The sequence below is a fragment of the Myotis daubentonii genome, chromosome 4 (genome assembly GCF_963259705.1).
Source record: "Myotis daubentonii chromosome 4, mMyoDau2.1, whole genome shotgun sequence".
NCBI classification, from domain to species: Eukaryota; Metazoa; Chordata; class Mammalia; order Chiroptera; family Vespertilionidae; genus Myotis; species Myotis daubentonii.
In genome coordinates this window covers 25009619-25026754 of record NC_081843.1, presented here as the reverse complement: position 1 = coordinate 25026754, position 17136 = coordinate 25009619, and the positions used below count along the sequence as shown (strand labels likewise).

Sequence of the window (17136 nt, the reverse complement as noted above, 5' to 3'; positions counted from 1 at the left end):
CCTTTTATTATTATAGATGATTGGTTTTGTTATCTATTAATACTAGAATTTGAACTGAGTGAAATTAGCAATTCCATTTTTTTCCTCATCCCATGTCTTTTTTTTAAAAAAAAAAATATTTTTATTGGTTTCATAGAGGAAAGGAGAGGGAGAGAGAGAGATAGAAACATCAATGATGAGAGAGAATCATTGATTGGCTGCCTCCTGCATGTCCCCTACTGGGGGTAAAGCCTACAACCCGAGCATGTGCCCTTGACGAGAATTGAACCCGGGACCCTTCATTCTGTAGGACAGTGTTCTATTCACTGAGCCAAACTGGCTAGGTCTCATCCCATGTCTTGATGTCTGAAGAATTGGTGAAGTTTTCTTGAGTTGGCTTGTATCTTTCCTGTATGTTGGATATACCTTGTCACAGTGAAGTGTCTAGTTGAGAGTATTCAGTTGAATATTGGATATAGTTGAATATATAGTTGGATATTGTCAACTATCTAGTTGAGAGTATTCTGTACTCTGTCAAGAACTATCTACCTAGAGTTTTCCCCCTCAATTTTAAGTCCGTGCCTTTACCTGTGTTTTCCACAATTAATATTGCATGCTAATTCTGATATGTCACATGTCTGATAGATCACATATTGGTCATGTGGCGCCTACAGAGCAAGCCTCTGCATTTGAAGACCTGTTTGAAGAGGGACAGGAGAGGCAAAAAAGCAGTTTCTCTTATAGCCAGGATATTTCTGTTCTATTATCTAGTGTTCACACTTATGTGAAAAGAAACAGTTTTCATATTAGTCTCTCTCTGTTTTTTATTATTCCATTCACTGAAACAGAGTAGTAAGAGATAATTACAATAGTATAAATCTACCAAATGCAGATTTTGACCCTCCAAGAATTTATAGTGTACAAACCTGGGTAGTGGTGGTAGATAGTAACAACTTGGCAATGTTAAACCTGTAGCAGTATTTGAACCTTGTAAAAACATATGAGGATATTTGACTTCTCCTTGAGTTTGATGTAGCCCACACCCTCTCAGGGTACAAGCAAATCCAGAACTTGTGCTCTGTGTATGGCAGAGTGTGGACTCTCCCACAGCCTCTTGATGAAGTTCCTGGGTAAGGAGACCAAGTTCCCAGTCTAACCTAGCAGGGATGCCAGCGCCAGGCTGACAATGCCTAATGTGCTTAATTTCCCTATCCATTTTTAAGACGCTAGGCTATTTATTTGAGTAAAATACATTTTGAACATTGATATACATTTTGTTTACCTTATTAAAAATTCTTTTGTTTTTAGGCTCTTGGATACTAAATTGATGGCCAGCACACAACCTTTTAAGGTATTTAAAAAATTTGAACAATATTTGAAATTCTCAAAATTGCTACTAAGAGCTTTGGAATTCTGGTCTATTTAAATGTTATTGTTAAAATCCATCTCCAAAAAAGAAAAAAGAGAAGAACGAAAAAGAATTGGCAAAAGACTAGAAATAAATATATCAAAATGTGAATAGCGGTTATCTTTGGGTGGTGGAATTGTATTTCCCCCCTTAATTCTTTTTGAATGTAAGTTTTTGACATTAAGATATATAATGTAAAGGGAATGATATCAGCCTATGTAAAATGAATTTAATACATTTAAGTATTAATCAGATTTTTTTGCATATTTTATCTCAATAAAGTGTGTCAACTATTCCAAAAAAAAAAAAAAAGATATATAATGTATTTTTGAATAGGTTACACAGGCACACACTTCTTCTTTTATTTTCCTTATTTTACATATGTTCTAATCAAGAAAATTCAGGTAAAGGTGCAATCATTTACTACTTTGTGAAGTGACTTTATACAGCTGAGTGAAATGAATGTCAGCACAGTATAAGAACAAATATAGCTTTCTGGCCCAAGGTCTGTAAATATTTAGCACATCTGTTTAAACTCTTTCATATGACTAAACCTTCTATATGCTGAAAATTAAACTTGCTGGTTTTCTTTCACATTGAATAAATGATGACTCCACGCTTGTGTTTCTTTAAAGAACACAAGGGGGCAGCATCTCTTTAATATATATTGTACTGAGATGATGAAGGCTTGTAATTCTCTGCTTACTGGTTTGCAGGATATCATTAATAACACATCCCTTGCAGAATTGGAAAAGCGGTTAAAAGAGACACCTTTTAACCCTCCTAAAGTTGGTAAGAATACAAAATATAAAATGAAAATCCAAAACTTGTTGTGATAATTATGTATTAACTTACATTGTAGAAGAAAGGTGAAACTGCTCTAGAAACTACATTGTACATTTATAGATTTTGGCTAAGTTAACTTGCTTATGTCCTGTGTTGAATTCATGCTTCTTCAGTAAAAGTAATCTTCTAATTTTACATTTATTTTATGTGCATGAATTTGGGTAGCCTGTTCTTTGAGAGGTTTAGCAATTAAACCTTCAGAGCTTTTATTTCCTAGTGCTTGGAATTCTCCCAAAACGATGTGTCCTTTCTGTGGTGCATTGTTTAAGTAGAGACAAAGAATAGGTGATTAATTGTCAGGACTAGAATGAAAATATCCTTTTTGTTTCAGAAAGGTTTACAGATGAGAAAAGAGAGTCCTTTCCATCCCTTCCTCCTTCAGAGGTAGCTTTGGAGTGGAGTAGGGAGGAATATTTCTCAGGCCAGAAATGTTTTGCCATCTTGGCTATGGCCCCAACCCAGGTAGGTGAACCTTCCAGGTGTCACTTCCTTGGTTCCTGTTTGCCTAATTGTGCTGCTGATACTGTAATTAGTCTCCCATTAGCTGTAATCTCTAAATTCTGAAGACATTGGTAATAGGACTAAGGGTTCAGAAATAGACAATGACAGGTAGTAAAGTAGCCAAGAATACAGTTATTTGCTTTCCTTTCTGGGTAATAGTTCAGAAAAGGAGTTAAGAAAAGGCGTGTGTGGCTCATTTGGCTGTCTGGTGCACCGAAAGGTTGCTGGTTGGATTCCCAGTCAGGGCACATGCCTGGATTGCAGGCTTAATCCCCAGTAAGGAGGGTGCAGAAGGCAGCCCGTCAATATTTTGCTCTCACATCTATGATTCTTTCTCTTTCTCCCTCTCCCTCCCACCCCCTCTAAAAGTCAATAAAAAGATCTTTAGGAAAAAACAAAGGGGTGGGTGAGGGGAAGGAAACCTGATGTTTTTCTGTAGCAATATAATGGAAATGATTTTGGAAATCTGTGTTTCAGCTGATGGTAGAGGCTATTAATTAGTTCACTATTGTGTTATAAAAGATTTTAAAAATATATATTTTTATTGATTTTAGAGAAAGAGGAATGGAGAGGGATAGAGAGATAGAAACATCAATGAGAAACATCTGTTGGCTGCCTCCTTTACTTCCCCTACTGGAGATCAAGCCCACAACCTGGGCATATGCCCTGACTAGGAATTGAACCGGTGACCCTTTGGTTCATGGATTGAGGCTCAACCATTGAGCCACACTGGCTGGGCTAATATTGTTGTTATTATTTTTTATTTTTATTTATTTTTATTTTATTTTTTTTTTAATATATTTTATTGATTTTTTACAGAGAGGAAGGGAGAGAGATAGAGAGTTAGAAACATCGATGGGAGAGAAACATCGATCAGCCGCCTCCTGCACATCTCCCACTGGGGATATGCCCGCAGCCCAGGTACATGCCCTTGACCGGAATCGAACCCGGGACCCCTCAGTCCGCAGGCCGACGCTCTATCCACTGAGCCAAACCGGTTTCGGCTATTTTTAAAATATTTTTATTGATTTTTTACAGAGAGGAAGGGAGAGGGATAGAGAGTTAGAAACATCTATGAGAGAGAAACATCGGTCAGCTGCCTCCTGCACACCCCCTACTGGGGATGTGACTGCAACCAAGGTACATGCCCCTGACCAGAATCGAACCTGGGACCTTGCAGTCCGCAGGTTGACGCTCTATCCACTGAGCCAAACCGGTTACGGCATATTATTATTTTTTCAACTTAAAGTCTTAATGTTTAATACAGAGGTTAAAAAATTTGTTTATACAGAATTGTATTGATGTAAAACTAGTTACAGCCTTTTCATTGATAATTTCCCTTCATGCTTTTGATTTTGTTGTAACTTTTTTTTTTCCTGTTTTTCATATGATGGCTTCAATACCATTTTATTTTATTTTTTAAATTAAATCTTTATTGTTCAGATTATTACAGTTGTTCCTCTTTTTTCCCCCTATAGCTCCCCTCCACCCGGTTCTCACCCCACCCTCTGCCCTTACCCCCGCACTGTCCTCAACCATAGGTGTATGATTTTTGTCGTCTCTTACCGCACCCCCCACAAACCCTTCCCCCCCGAAAATAGTCCACTCCCTTTCTATGCCCCTGATTCTATTCTATTCACAAGTTTATTCTGTTCATCAGATTATTTATTCACTTGAATTTTAGATTTACTTGTTGATAGATGTGTATTTGTTGTTCATAATTTGTATCTTTACCTTTTTCTCCTTCTTCCTCTTCTTAAAGGATACCTTTTAACATTTCATATAATAGTGGTTTGGTGGTGATGAACTCCTTTAGCTCTTTCTTGTTTGTGAAGCTCTTTCTCTGACCTTCAATTCTGAATGATAGCTTTGCTGGGTAAAGTAATCTAGGTTGTAGGTTCTTGGCATTCATCACTTTGAATATTTTTTGCCACTCCCTTCTGGCCTGCATAGTTTCTGTTGAGAAATCAGCTGACAGTCTATGGGTAGTCCCTTGTAGGCAACTGACTTTTTTTCTCTTGCTGCTTTTAAGATTCTCTCTTTGTCTTTTGCTCTTGGCATTTTAATTATGATGTGTCTTGGTGTGGTCCTCTTTGGATTCCTTTTGTTTGGGGTTCTCTGTGCTTCCTGGACTTGTAAGTCTATTTCTTTCATCAGGTAGGGGGAGTTTTCTGTCATTATTTCTTCAAATAGGTTTTCAATATCTTGCTGTCTCTCTTCTTCTGGCACCCCCATAATTCGGATGTTGGTATGCTTGAAGTTGTCCCAGAGGCTCCTTACACTATCTTCATATTTTTGTATTCTTTTTTGTTTTTCCGGTTGGGTGATTTTTGCTTCTTTGTATTTCAAATCTTTGACTTGTTTCTTGTGATCCTCTGGTCTGCTGTTGGATCTCTGTATAATATTCTTTATTTCAGTCAGTGTATGCTTTATTTCTAGTTGGTCCTTGTTCATATCCTCGAGGGTCTCACTAGATTTCTTGAGGGTCTTATTAAGTTTATTGGCGGTTTCTAGAAAATTCTTGAAAAACCTCAAAAGTGTGGTTTTGAACTCTATATCCAGTAGTTTGCTTTCCTCCATTTCTGTCATTTGTGATCTGTTTCTTTGTCTCTGCATTTTGGCTGCTTCCCTGTGTTGATGGAGTGGCTTTCTGTGTTAGGTGTCCTATAGGGCCCAGTGGCTCAGCCTCCCCAATTACCTAAGGTGGACACTCTTGGTGCACCCCTTTGTGGGCTTTGTGCACAGTCTTGTTGTAGTTAAGCCTTGATTGTTGTAGGGAGAATCACTGGGAAGAATTGACCTCCAGGCCAATTGGCTGTGAGAATCAGCTGTGTCTACCGTGGGAGAACCGCTGTGCTGAAGACACCCTTATGGGGCAAGACTTGCTTCAGTGGGGCTTTGGTGCTCACTGAGTCTGCCCTCTGAGTGTGTCCCTTATGGATCTGAGGAGTGTAATCTGGATGGTCCCACTCTGACCCCTGGGTACACTGGCTCTTGGATCTCTAAGGAGGTGCTAATTTAGCCTCTGCCTGAGGCTACCCAGCATGAGCTATGGAGAGATCTGCAGTTTCCTCTTCTTTGTTTGGGATTTGGAGGTGCCCAGATGAGGCCCAGCTGTGAGGCAGTGCAAGCTGCTGTGGGGCCTTGGGCCTTCTTTTGGAAGTTCTGGGTCTCTCTCACCCAGCTGCAGTTTGTTAGGTAATTTTCAGGTTGCAAAGGGCCAGGCCTTTCATATGCAGAAGCCTCTGCACACAGCTTGGGTAGGGCGGGGTCTCAGGGAATCAACAGGGTGGAGCAAACAGCTATGGCAGATCCTCAGTCCTACCCTAAGAGGCCCTGTTTCTCAGTGTCCTAGTAATTGCTGCAAGCACCTCTGAGAGAAAGCCACCCTCAAGTTCCACCCGCTGCCAGACAGTCCAGTTTCTCCCCATATGAGTCTGGGTCCCCAGAGACTTGCCTAGAACTGGAGTTCAGAGCAGTCGGGAGCTTGAGACTCCCTCCCGATTGAAAAAGACAACTGTGTCCTTAGTTGCCAGTGCCAGCCCTTTCCACGTGCGCCTCCGTACCTCTGCACTTTACTTCCGCACCTCCTCTGAGTCTCAGTGTGCTTTTCTCTTTCCTTCTAGTTGTAGAATTTCCACTCAGCCAGCCTTCCTGTGGTTCTGGATGATGTCCGTTTTATCTTTTAGTTGTATTTTTGAAGTGGTTGTGCAAGGCAGCAATTTCTGGTGTTTACCTATGCCGCCATCTTGGTTTCTCTCATGTTGTAACCTTTTTGATATTCATTTTCTGAATGGTTCTAGGAAATAATTATGAGTTATAGTTTTATCATATTATTTCCATATAATATTCTGGTGTCTGGTAGAGAATTTATTCTAAAGCAGGTAGGTCACTCTTCTCAGACGATATCCTCTCAGCATCTATGTATATCCATGTGACAAAAGAATTATGTTATAAAATGGTCTATACTATGAAGTGGCCCCATGTTTCAAGGGCTGCATTACAGAAAGTTCTGAACCATTTTTTGGAGTTAGTTGTGTTTTCATCTTTAGATCTGTAAGCTTGGCAACATAATAAAGGGCAATATTGAATTGAGCTGTCAGTATTGATTGGAGTCTTGCTTTTGGGAGGGTTATCTACGGTATTAACAGATAATAATTAGTGAGTGTTTACCTTGTACCAAGCACTATATAAGATCTTTACTTAGTTAGCTCTTTAGATCCTCACCAAAAAAGGGGGATTTTGATTATTATCTTCATTCTCACAAAATGTAGGACCAGAGGCGAAGCCCAAGATCATATAGCAAATAAGTGGTGAGCACAGATTCAAACTTAAACACAGTGGGGCTCCAGAGTCCATGCTTAAATCATTCTGAAATTCCTGTTGTGTCCCAATGCTACCATTGTCTCTTAAGAGTAGACACTCCTTTTTGTGACGGTAGAGAGAAATCAGAAGAGGAGTCATTGTCATAAAGTGAGGCATGATTGTAAATAGCACTGACCGCTATGCAGTGGAGAGGCCTGTGACTCTCTTTGATAACATAACTGAGGATTGCTCTAGTCTAGACAAAAGCCCTCATTTTCAGTGAGTCTGTTATCTCATATTATAAGGGCTTATGTGTAGAGAAATTAAGAAATTGTAGATTCACTGCAATTCCTATCAAAATATCAATGGTGTATTTTACAGAACTAGAAAAAATAATCCAAAAGTTTATATGGAACCACAAAAGACCTTGAGTAGCCCCAGCAATCTTGAGAAAGACGAACAAAGTTGGGGGGTGCTTACTGGATGTCAAACTATGTTACAAGGCTATAGTAATCAAAACAGGTTGGTACTGGCATAAAAACAGATATATAGATCAGTGGAACAGAATAGAGAGCCCAGAAAGAAACACATGCCTATAAGGTCATTTATATTTGACAAAGGAGGCAAGAACATACAATGGGGTAAAGACACCGTTTTAATAACTGGTGTTGGGAAAATTGGACAGGTATATGCAAAAAAAAATGAAACTAGACCGCCTTCTTATACCGTGTATAAGAATAAACTCAAAATACATTAAAAATTTGAATGTAAGACTTGAAACCTAGAACTCCAGAAGAAAACATAGGCAGTAAAACCTCTGACATTTCTCTTAGCAATACTTATTTTGATATGTCTTCTCAGACAAGGGAAACAAAATAAAAAAATGAGACTACATTAAACTAAAAGGGTTTGCACAGCAAAAGAAACCATCAATAAAACAAAAAGACAACCCATGGAATGGGAGAAAATATTCACCAATGATAGATCTGATATCTAACGTTTATAGAGAATTCATACAACTCAGTACCAAAAAATGAATAATTCCATTAAAAATGGACAAAGGATCTGAATAGACACTTCTCCAAAGAGGACATACAAATAGTCAATAGACATATGAAAAGATGCTTAAGGTCACTAATCATCAGAGAAATAAAAATTAAATCCACAATGAGATATCATTTCACAGCTGTCAGAATGGCTGTCAGCAATAAGTCAGCAAACAAGTGTTGGCAAGGATGTGGAGAAAAGGGAACCCTCGTGCACTGTTGATAGGAATGCAGATTGGTGCAGTAGCTGGAAAACAATGTGGAGAGTCCTCAAAAAATTAAAAATGGAACTGTCTTACAACCCAGCAATTCCACTTCTGGGTATCTATATATCCTAAGAATCTTGAAACACCAACCAGAAAGAATATATGCACCTCTGTGTTCATTGCAAGTGTTATTTACAGTAACCAAGATATGGAAGCAATCCAAGTTCCCACCAATAGATGAGTGGATAAAAATCTGTGGTACATGTATAGTATATGATGAAATATTACTCAGCCATAAAAACGAATGAAATCTTACCATTTGTGATAGCATGGATGAACCTAGGGAGTATTATGCTAAATGAAATAAGTCAGTCAGAGAAAGACAGATACTATATGATTTCACTTATATGTGGAATCTAAAGAATAATATAAACGAACAAACAAAACAGAAACAGACTCCTAGAAACAGAGAACAGACAAATGGTTGCCAGAGGGGTGGGGCATGGAGGATTGGGTAAAAAAAGTGAAGGCATTAAGGAGTACAAGTTGGTAGTTAGAAATCAGTCATAGGAATGTAAACTGTAGCATAGGGAATAGTCAATAATGTAATAACTATGTATGGTGTCAGGTGGGCACTGAAATATCAGGAGAAATACTTCGTAAAGTATACGGTTGTCTAACCACTGGGTTGTACACCTGAGACTGATAAAAATAATATGAATGTAAACTGTAATTGAAAAATAAAGTTAAAAAAAGTTTTTTAAATGCTTTTTTAGGATATTTCTGTAGCACATCTAAATACAATGTGGATTTGGTAGGGCAATACACTTACCAGTCTTCATGATTTGTGATGTCCTTGGGAAAACTGTTTTTTCTTTTTTTTCTTTAGAAAGTGCAGAAGGCTTTCCAAGTTATGACACAGCTTCTGAACAGCTCCATGAGGCAGGCTATGATGCTTATATCACAGGACTGTGTTTCATCTCCATGACAAATTACCTAGGTATTCACTGTACATGTTTCTGTCAAACACAATGGTCTAGAGTGGATCTTACCTGTCTACTAGTTCCCTGGGATCCACTCACCCAGTTAGAAACGGGAGGGGATGGAGTCAGAGGAGATTGGGTTGGAGCAGATGGAGAGTACACAAGGAAGAACCATTGACTTGTACCTGTGGTATGGTACTTGCTCATATGAGTACCTTTTACCCTTGCTGACCCATACTGTTGATTTAAATATATTTTCGCCTGAATTTTCAGGCTTTGTCTACTTGACTATATATAATACTCTGCTTCTTTTCTATATTAGGTTCTTTTCTTAGTCCTCCAAAAAATCATGTGTCTGCCAGATCAAAACTCATTGAACCCTTTATCAACAAGTAAGTAATCTGTGGGTCCCAAGGCCCACATTCTCTCGCTGTGGTATAGCCTAGTATCTGGAATGTCAATTAGGGATGATTGGGAGGTGTAGTGCATTTTTATTATTGTTGTTGTTGTTATTATTATTATTATTATTATCATTATCACTAGAGGCCCGATGCATGAAATTTGTGCAAGGGGCTCAGCCCTCGCAGCCATGGTGGCTGCCTCAGCCCTCGCAGCTCTGGCTTTGCCTGGAAGGTCATCTGGAAGGATGTCCGGAAGGTCTTTTGGCTGTCTGGTCTAATGAGTATATTATGCTTTTATTATTATAGATTACTAGAGGCCTGCTGCATGAAAATTCGTGCACTGGAGGGGAGATGGGGGTCCCTCAGCCCAGCCTGCACCAGTCCTTAGGAGATGTCCTACTGACAGCTTAGGCCCACTCCCCGTGTGGAGCAGGTCTAAGCCGTAGTCTGGCCTCCCTGTGCGGGAGGTGACCTGGTGGGCTGATCAAGATCAGGGGATGGCGCCACCCCCATCACCCCTCTGTGGCCTCCGCCCGGCCATTCTCTGCGGGATCGGCCCAGCGCCGCCCCCATCACCCCGCTGTGCCCCGACTGGTGGCCTCCCTCTACAGGAGGTGACCTGGCAGGTTCCCCAATTACCCTTCCGCCATGGCTGGTCACCACTGCTCCCACTTCACTCCTCATTGCCGTCCCCTCCCTCTGCCTGCTGGCAAGTGCCTTGGCTGGCCTGACACCCTCTGCTCGCTGGCCCCGCCCCCCACTGACTGGTTGTTCTGCCATTTGGTCGATTTGCATATTACACTTTTATTATATAGGATTATTTTTTGTTAATCCTCACCTGGGGATATTTTTCCATTGATTTTTAAGAGTCTCATGCTCTACCGACTGAGCTAGCCGGGCACGGTTCCATTGATATTTATAGAGAGTGGAAGGGAGGGGGGAGACAGAGAGAAAAACATTGATGTAAGAGAGACACATTGATTGGTTGCCCTTTGCATGCCCCCAACCAGAGCAGGGATTGAGCCTGAAACTGAGGTACGTGCCCGTGGCCAGAGTTGAACCTGGGACCCTTTAGTCCAGTGGTTGCCAACCTTTTGGACCTCACGGACCACGGATTGGTGACTGCTGCTTTAGTCTGTGGGCCAGTGCTCTATCCACTGAGCCAAACTGGCTAGGGCTGTAGTGCATATTTAGATGAAATGTTTCTCATTTCTGGTGACTGAGATGTTTTTTGAAAATAGAAATCGATCTTTTGGGAAATTATTTATTTATTAATAATATATTTTTATTGATCTCAGAGAGGGAGAGGGAGAGAGAGAACAATGATAAGAAGGAATCATTGATCGGCTAGCTCCTGCACTCCCCACACTGGGGATTGAGCCCCCAACCCTGGGCATATTTCCTCACTGGAATCAAACCATGACCTCCTGGTTCATAGGTCTATGCCCAACCACTGAACCACACCAGCTGGGCTAATTTATTAAACATATTAGCTAAAAAAAAGAAAGGAAAGGAAAGACAACATTGCCAATGATAGTGCATCTCTTCTAAGCCAAAAAACTGGTGGTTTTGTGTTTAGATTACCTATAAGGGAGGCTGTGTGTGTGTGTTTGTGTGTGTGTATAGTGAGATCTAACTTACCCCTAACAAACTTTATATGTGAGATTATTATTTACGCTTGTATTGTTATCTGATTAAATATTGTTTCTAAGAAGGTGTTGGTTATACAAATGCCTTTTAAGATAATTTATGGAGCTTTGATTGTCATTATATCCTGAGCCCTCATCTAAATAGATCCAATGAAGTACAAGCTTGCTCATGTACCTTCATTGTTGGTACAGTGTGATTTAGGGAGAAGTGTAAGTTCAGAACATTCTCAAAGATCTCAAGATTATTACTTCAAAGTGCGGTTTGTGCTTTCTTGGCACAGTTGAGACTGAAGTTATGGATGTACTCCTCCAGCAGCCCGCAGTTTGGCTCTGTTCCAGAGCCCTAAACCTTCATATTTATTCCAGTTCTCTTGGCAGGGTTGGTTCCGGGAGATTCTGGGTGAGCCAGAGAGAACAAGTGATCACCACCATGGGGGAAAATTATTTTGGTATTGGGTTGGTTACATCATTTCCTTACATTTTGTGTAGCACTTTACAATTCTGTCAGTGCTTTATTGGGTAAGAGTACTGTCTCTTTAGAATGTCTGTATAAATACTAGTATTACAGTGCTTGTACTTAGGTGACATGCTGCAGAGACAGACGTTCATTCCAAACATCTGGATTGCTACAGGTTCAGAATTTGTGTAGTCTCAGGGAATTTTATCATGCTGTGGCTTCTTATTTTTTAATCTTTGTTCTTTTCTATGGAAGTTCAGAAGTAATTGTGTTTGATTTTCCAGACATCTTTCAAAGTGGACTGGGCAACAGTGTGGTGTATATTAGAAATTAAATTTCTATAAATAGTTGGAAAAATAATTCTGCTAACAATTGAATCCTTGCCATCTGTCTAGATCTTATGGGTATTACAGGATTTTCTTAGCTCTTAACTCTTATTTTGGGGCAGTGCTTAGCTTTTTAAATCTTTGAAAGGGCAGCTTATGTCATAGGCTATTGAACCTATAGGTGACACTAAATATTGTTTGGATCATGATTATTCCTTACATTTTTATGTGCATGATGTTAAGTTCATAGTTCAACAATATTTTTCAAAATTTTCAACTGGGAGATATTTACTTATTTCCATGAAATAAACTTCTTATAAAATCAGGTGGTAGATATAAACTGGGTTAGATATAGGAAGCACCTACTTTATCAGTGATCTTTGTGACCAACATGCACTCAAAGTAAGCTCTGATTAAAAAGCTTAAGTAAGAGTTTATGCATTTCTAGATCAGTTTAATATCCTATATAATAAAACGCTAATATGCAAATCGACTAAATGGTGGAACGACCGGCGGAATGACCGGTCACTATGATGCGTACTGATCACCAGGGGGCAGACACTCAATGCAGGAGCTGCCCCCTGGTGGTCAGTGCACTTGGAGCGCCGTTCAGCCAGAAGCCAGGCTCACAGCTGGCGAGCTCAGTGGTGGTGGTGGAAGCCTCTCCCGCCTCCGCTGCAGGTGGGTTTTATGGAGCGAGGGGTCTGGGACTGCGAGAGCTCTGGACTGCGGGAGGGATGTCTGACTGCCAGCTTAGGCCCGATCCCTCCGGCAGGCGGACATCCCCTGAGTGGTCCCAGAATGCGAGAGGGCACAGGCCGGGCTGAGGAACCCCTCTCCAGTGCACAAATTTTGTGCACCAGGCCTCTAGTTGCTAATAATCTGCAAGACCATTGCTCAAAAGAATTGGATGGTAAACACATAGTTTCACTTTAAATAAGGACATGTTTCCATTCAGATTTTTTTTTCTAAAACCTAGATACAAAGTATGAAAATTCTTGCCTAATTTGAATTTTTTGCTTTATTTCCCCCATCTATAAAGGAAGAATACTTTCTTCATCTTTGAAGGAAAATAAATTTGCTGAGGTTTTTTAAATGAAAGATAAGAATTGGTTTTTTTTAAAAAAATATTTTTATTGATATCACAGAGGAAGGGAGAGGGGGAGAGAGCTAGAAACATAAATGATGATAGAATATCATTGATTGGCTGCCTCCTGCACACCCCACACTGGGGATCCAGCCCTCACCTGGGCATGTGCCCTGACCTGGAATTGAACCGCGACCTCCTCGTTCATAGGTCAATGCTCAGTCACTGAGCCATGCACTGGGCAGAACTGTTTTTATTATTCCGTATTGGAATAGCTTGGTCAAGTACAGTCAAACATTCTTAACTCATTTAGAAAGTAGAAAAAGTAGTTGCTTCTTTTGACATCATTCTGTGTTAATATTGACCTCATTCTTACTTACATGCAGGTTTGATTTATTACATTTTTTCAAGATTACCCTTAAAAAATATGCAACAGTTGTCATAAACATTATCTTAAGTGGTTGATTTTATAAAAATTAATTACTTTTCTGAGGGTTTATATATTTTGGCATCTGGCTTTTCTCAGTGTACCTCATCCAAATATGCATAGTCCTAACATAAATTTGGAAGGACATTAAACTGCTCACATATGCAAATAATTTGTTCCTCTGTTTTTACATTTAAAAAGTAAACCCAAAGGGGAAGTAACTCAACCTACTTCCACATTATCCTAAATTGGCATTTGACTGCAATAGGTATCACTTTGGGAGCTTCGTTAAGTCAGCTCTTGAGAAATCCCAAGATACCTGGTGGTTGAGCAGTATGCAGAGACTGAATGTAATATAAGATGTATTCTGTACTGTATTTGTCTACAGAATGTTCCAGGAGAGTTTTGTATGGTACCATTTTGTCTCTTTCATGGTCTAGGTACCTCCCATATTTCTGCTTAGTTTGTTAGACTGAGAATGAAAGTCATAAGAGAGCTGAGTGATGGAAATCATGATCAGACCACTGCTAATGACAGGTTGTGTGGAATGCGCTCTTCGTTTAAGTTGTAGGCTCTCTGGTCAGGAAATGATTTATGTTATTTTATAATCTTGGTCAGTTTTAATCAATGAATAAAAACCAGACTTAGAGAAGATCCTTTGGTTAAATCCTTTTAAGCTTGGGAGAGCTAAAAATACTCTTTGCTTTTACTTTTATTGCACAATAGAAAGCACAAAATCAGACTTTTGCCTTATGTTTTTTTAACAGTCATCTGTTCCTGAAAGACCCCTTGAACTCTCTTATGGATAACCTTTTCAAAGGTTTTTTGGGAAGGTTATTTTCCATTTACCTCAGTTCTTAGAAAGAGAAGGGAAATGACTAACTCTCTAATTTTGGCTATTATCTATAAGTAATAGAATTAAAAAGAAAGAATTGCGTGCAATTTACTATACATACAGGATGGCTGCCTTGTTCTTGACACCAGTTTCTGAATCTGAATAGGATGCCTCTAGAAACCAAGGTCTTTCTGGGGTGACCCTACCATATGTTCTTTCTAAGCTGCAGATGAGGAGAGAAACCATTAGAAAGGATGCTGTGCTCTTGGACAAATTGTTTCCTCCTTTGTAAAATGGGGATGACACTGTTCACCTCCCACAGAGATTATAAAGTTTGTATGAGATGCAAAAGAACTTTGATAGTTCTTAGTGTTGTCCTATATATTGTTTTCCTTTCTTGACATATAAGAGAATTTAACATATTAGGAGATTTAAAAAAGTAGATGCAGTAGTGGGATGTGTTTTGTTTTTTTGTTTAGTGATACAGAAGAAAATATGTTATCACGTGGATATAAAATGGGAATACAGTGGTAGCAGATGTGGTGTTCACTTTTGCTTGTACCTACTGTTTAGTGTTTGCTTATGAAAAAAATCTGATGATGAAGTGAGTCAGATTGGTATATAGTGGAAGCAAGTTTGCTTTGATTTGGAGCATTTTAAAGTTTTGTTATTAAAATGAATACAACAGTTTATCGAGGGTAGTATAGGTATATATAACTGCCATAAGTATATAGAAAGGAGGAACCATTATGGTGCCTAAGATAAAGCACACCAATGTTTTGCCCTGTTTTCTCCATGGAAAGTAATCATGTTGGCAGCAAGTTGTTTTTGACATGTGCATATGCTTCATATTTAACATCAGAGAGATTTTAAACTGAAGGATTATAGGAAAACAAAAAACTGAAGATCAGGGCTGTATAGTCATTCCTCAATATCCAAGGGGGATTGGTTCTAGGATCCCCTGCAGTTACCAAAATCCACAATGCTCAAGTCTCCTATATAAAGACTAGAAGCCTGGTGCACGAAAATTCATGCACTCGGGGGATCCTTCAGCCCAGCCTGTGCCCTCTCGCAGTCCGGGACCCCTTGGGGGATGTCTGACTAACAGCTTAGGCCCGCTCCCAAGCTGTTAGTTGGACATCCTTAGCGCTTCTGCGGTGCACATCATAGCGACCAGTTGTTCCCTGTAGTTCCACAGTTAGGGTCAATTTGCATATCACACTTTTATTATATAGGATAGTGTAGTATTTACATATAATCTGTGCATATTCTCCCATATACTTTGTCATCTCTAGATTACTTATGATATCTAATACAATGTAAATGCTATTTAAATAGTTGTTACATTGTATTGTTTAGGGAATAGTGACAGGAAAAAAAAATCTATACAGTAGGCCTGACCACTTAGTACATGTCAGCAACAACATAATGTTAAGAAAATTTTTTTTCTATTTGTGATTGGTTGAATCCATAGAAGGCCAACTGCACCTCCTTTCTCCCCAGCCCTTTCACTGATAGTGGACTGAACAACTCTTACTTGTCCCATTTACTAGCAACTTGCCATTCACGTTTCACTGCATGGTATGCCAGGTCACATGCCAGTCAGTAGCAGGTTGTCAGTAGGCCACGTGTCTGGAAGAGCAGACTGCTTGTCTCTCAGGAGGGTGGTGCCTGATCACTTGGAAGGTGGCTCTCACTGAATCTTCTCTTGTGCTGCCTGCCCCTCCTCAGAGGAACAAGAGGACGAGGCTAAACTGTTCTGATTCCCAGTGTTTCTGTTGTTTTTTAGCATCCTGGGTGATGGACTGAATGTGTTTTTACTGATACAATGTTTAGGTCAGGTATCTGAACAATTAGGTCCATAGTTTTAAGTGTTACAGTAACCCTCCCCCTATGCCCAGCACACACATAGGACTTCCAGCTCCAAATATAAGCATGAGCTGTAGCACAGTTTGCACATTTTCTTAAGAGATATGCTGGAATCTTTGAAAGACTTCTTTTTCTCTCAGCCTGAGCAGTAATTATATTAGATGTTGACTTTGACTACTAGATTGTGTTAGGCTGATTTCCTCTGACATTTTATAATCTTATTTTTAGGCCCTGCAGAAGTTGCCTCTGTATAACACTTAATTTAACATTTTTATTTGATGTAATTTGATATGGTTCATTTGATGGAGACTGTTCAAATGAGCTGCTGGTTTTCTCTTTTGTTTCCCCTTTCTTCTCCCTCCCTCTTGTTTCTAGTGGTGTATCTCTGTTTAAGAGAGGACAAGAATTGGCTTCAGGACAAATGTCGGGTAATGCTCTATTTGTCAAAACATCAAGTTGACTGGATTGAAAATTGTATGCTCCCTGCTGAGTGAATTTAAAATAACTGATGGCACAGTAACTCCCTGCTAGCCAGTGGTTGCCCTTTGATTTTACACAAGAGCTTTAGTAAGCAAAATAAATGAGCTTATTTTGTGAGAGATGTCTGCACGCTTCCTACCTTAGATGATGAAATTAGTTTTTTATAGCACATAAATATGTATAATGATGAACCCTTGCATACAAGGTTCTTATGAAGTGCTTTTACTGCTGTGCCCTGAAGGAAATACCAAGACCATTTGCAAGTACAGTGGAGCTGACAGTCATTAAAGGTTTCAATTTTCTTTTGGAAGGCTTGGGACTTGGGGTGAAC

At 39.6% G+C, this 17136-nt stretch overlaps 1 protein-coding gene across 2 annotated transcripts in view; it reads left to right on the top strand.

The window, feature by feature from the left end:
* PARN (poly(A)-specific ribonuclease) overlaps positions 1–17136 on the top strand; it is a 172343-nt gene that overhangs the window by 37667 nt on the left and 117540 nt on the right. For both annotated transcript variants that reach the window (XM_059693217.1, XM_059693219.1), the window contains exons 15-18: positions 1288–1330; positions 2104–2179; positions 9181–9291; positions 9597–9666. In XM_059693217.1, coding sequence (XP_059549200.1) covers positions 1288–1330; positions 2104–2179; positions 9181–9291; positions 9597–9666 — 300 coding nt within the window. The remainder of the gene's footprint in view (positions 1–1287; positions 1331–2103; positions 2180–9180; positions 9292–9596; positions 9667–17136) is intronic.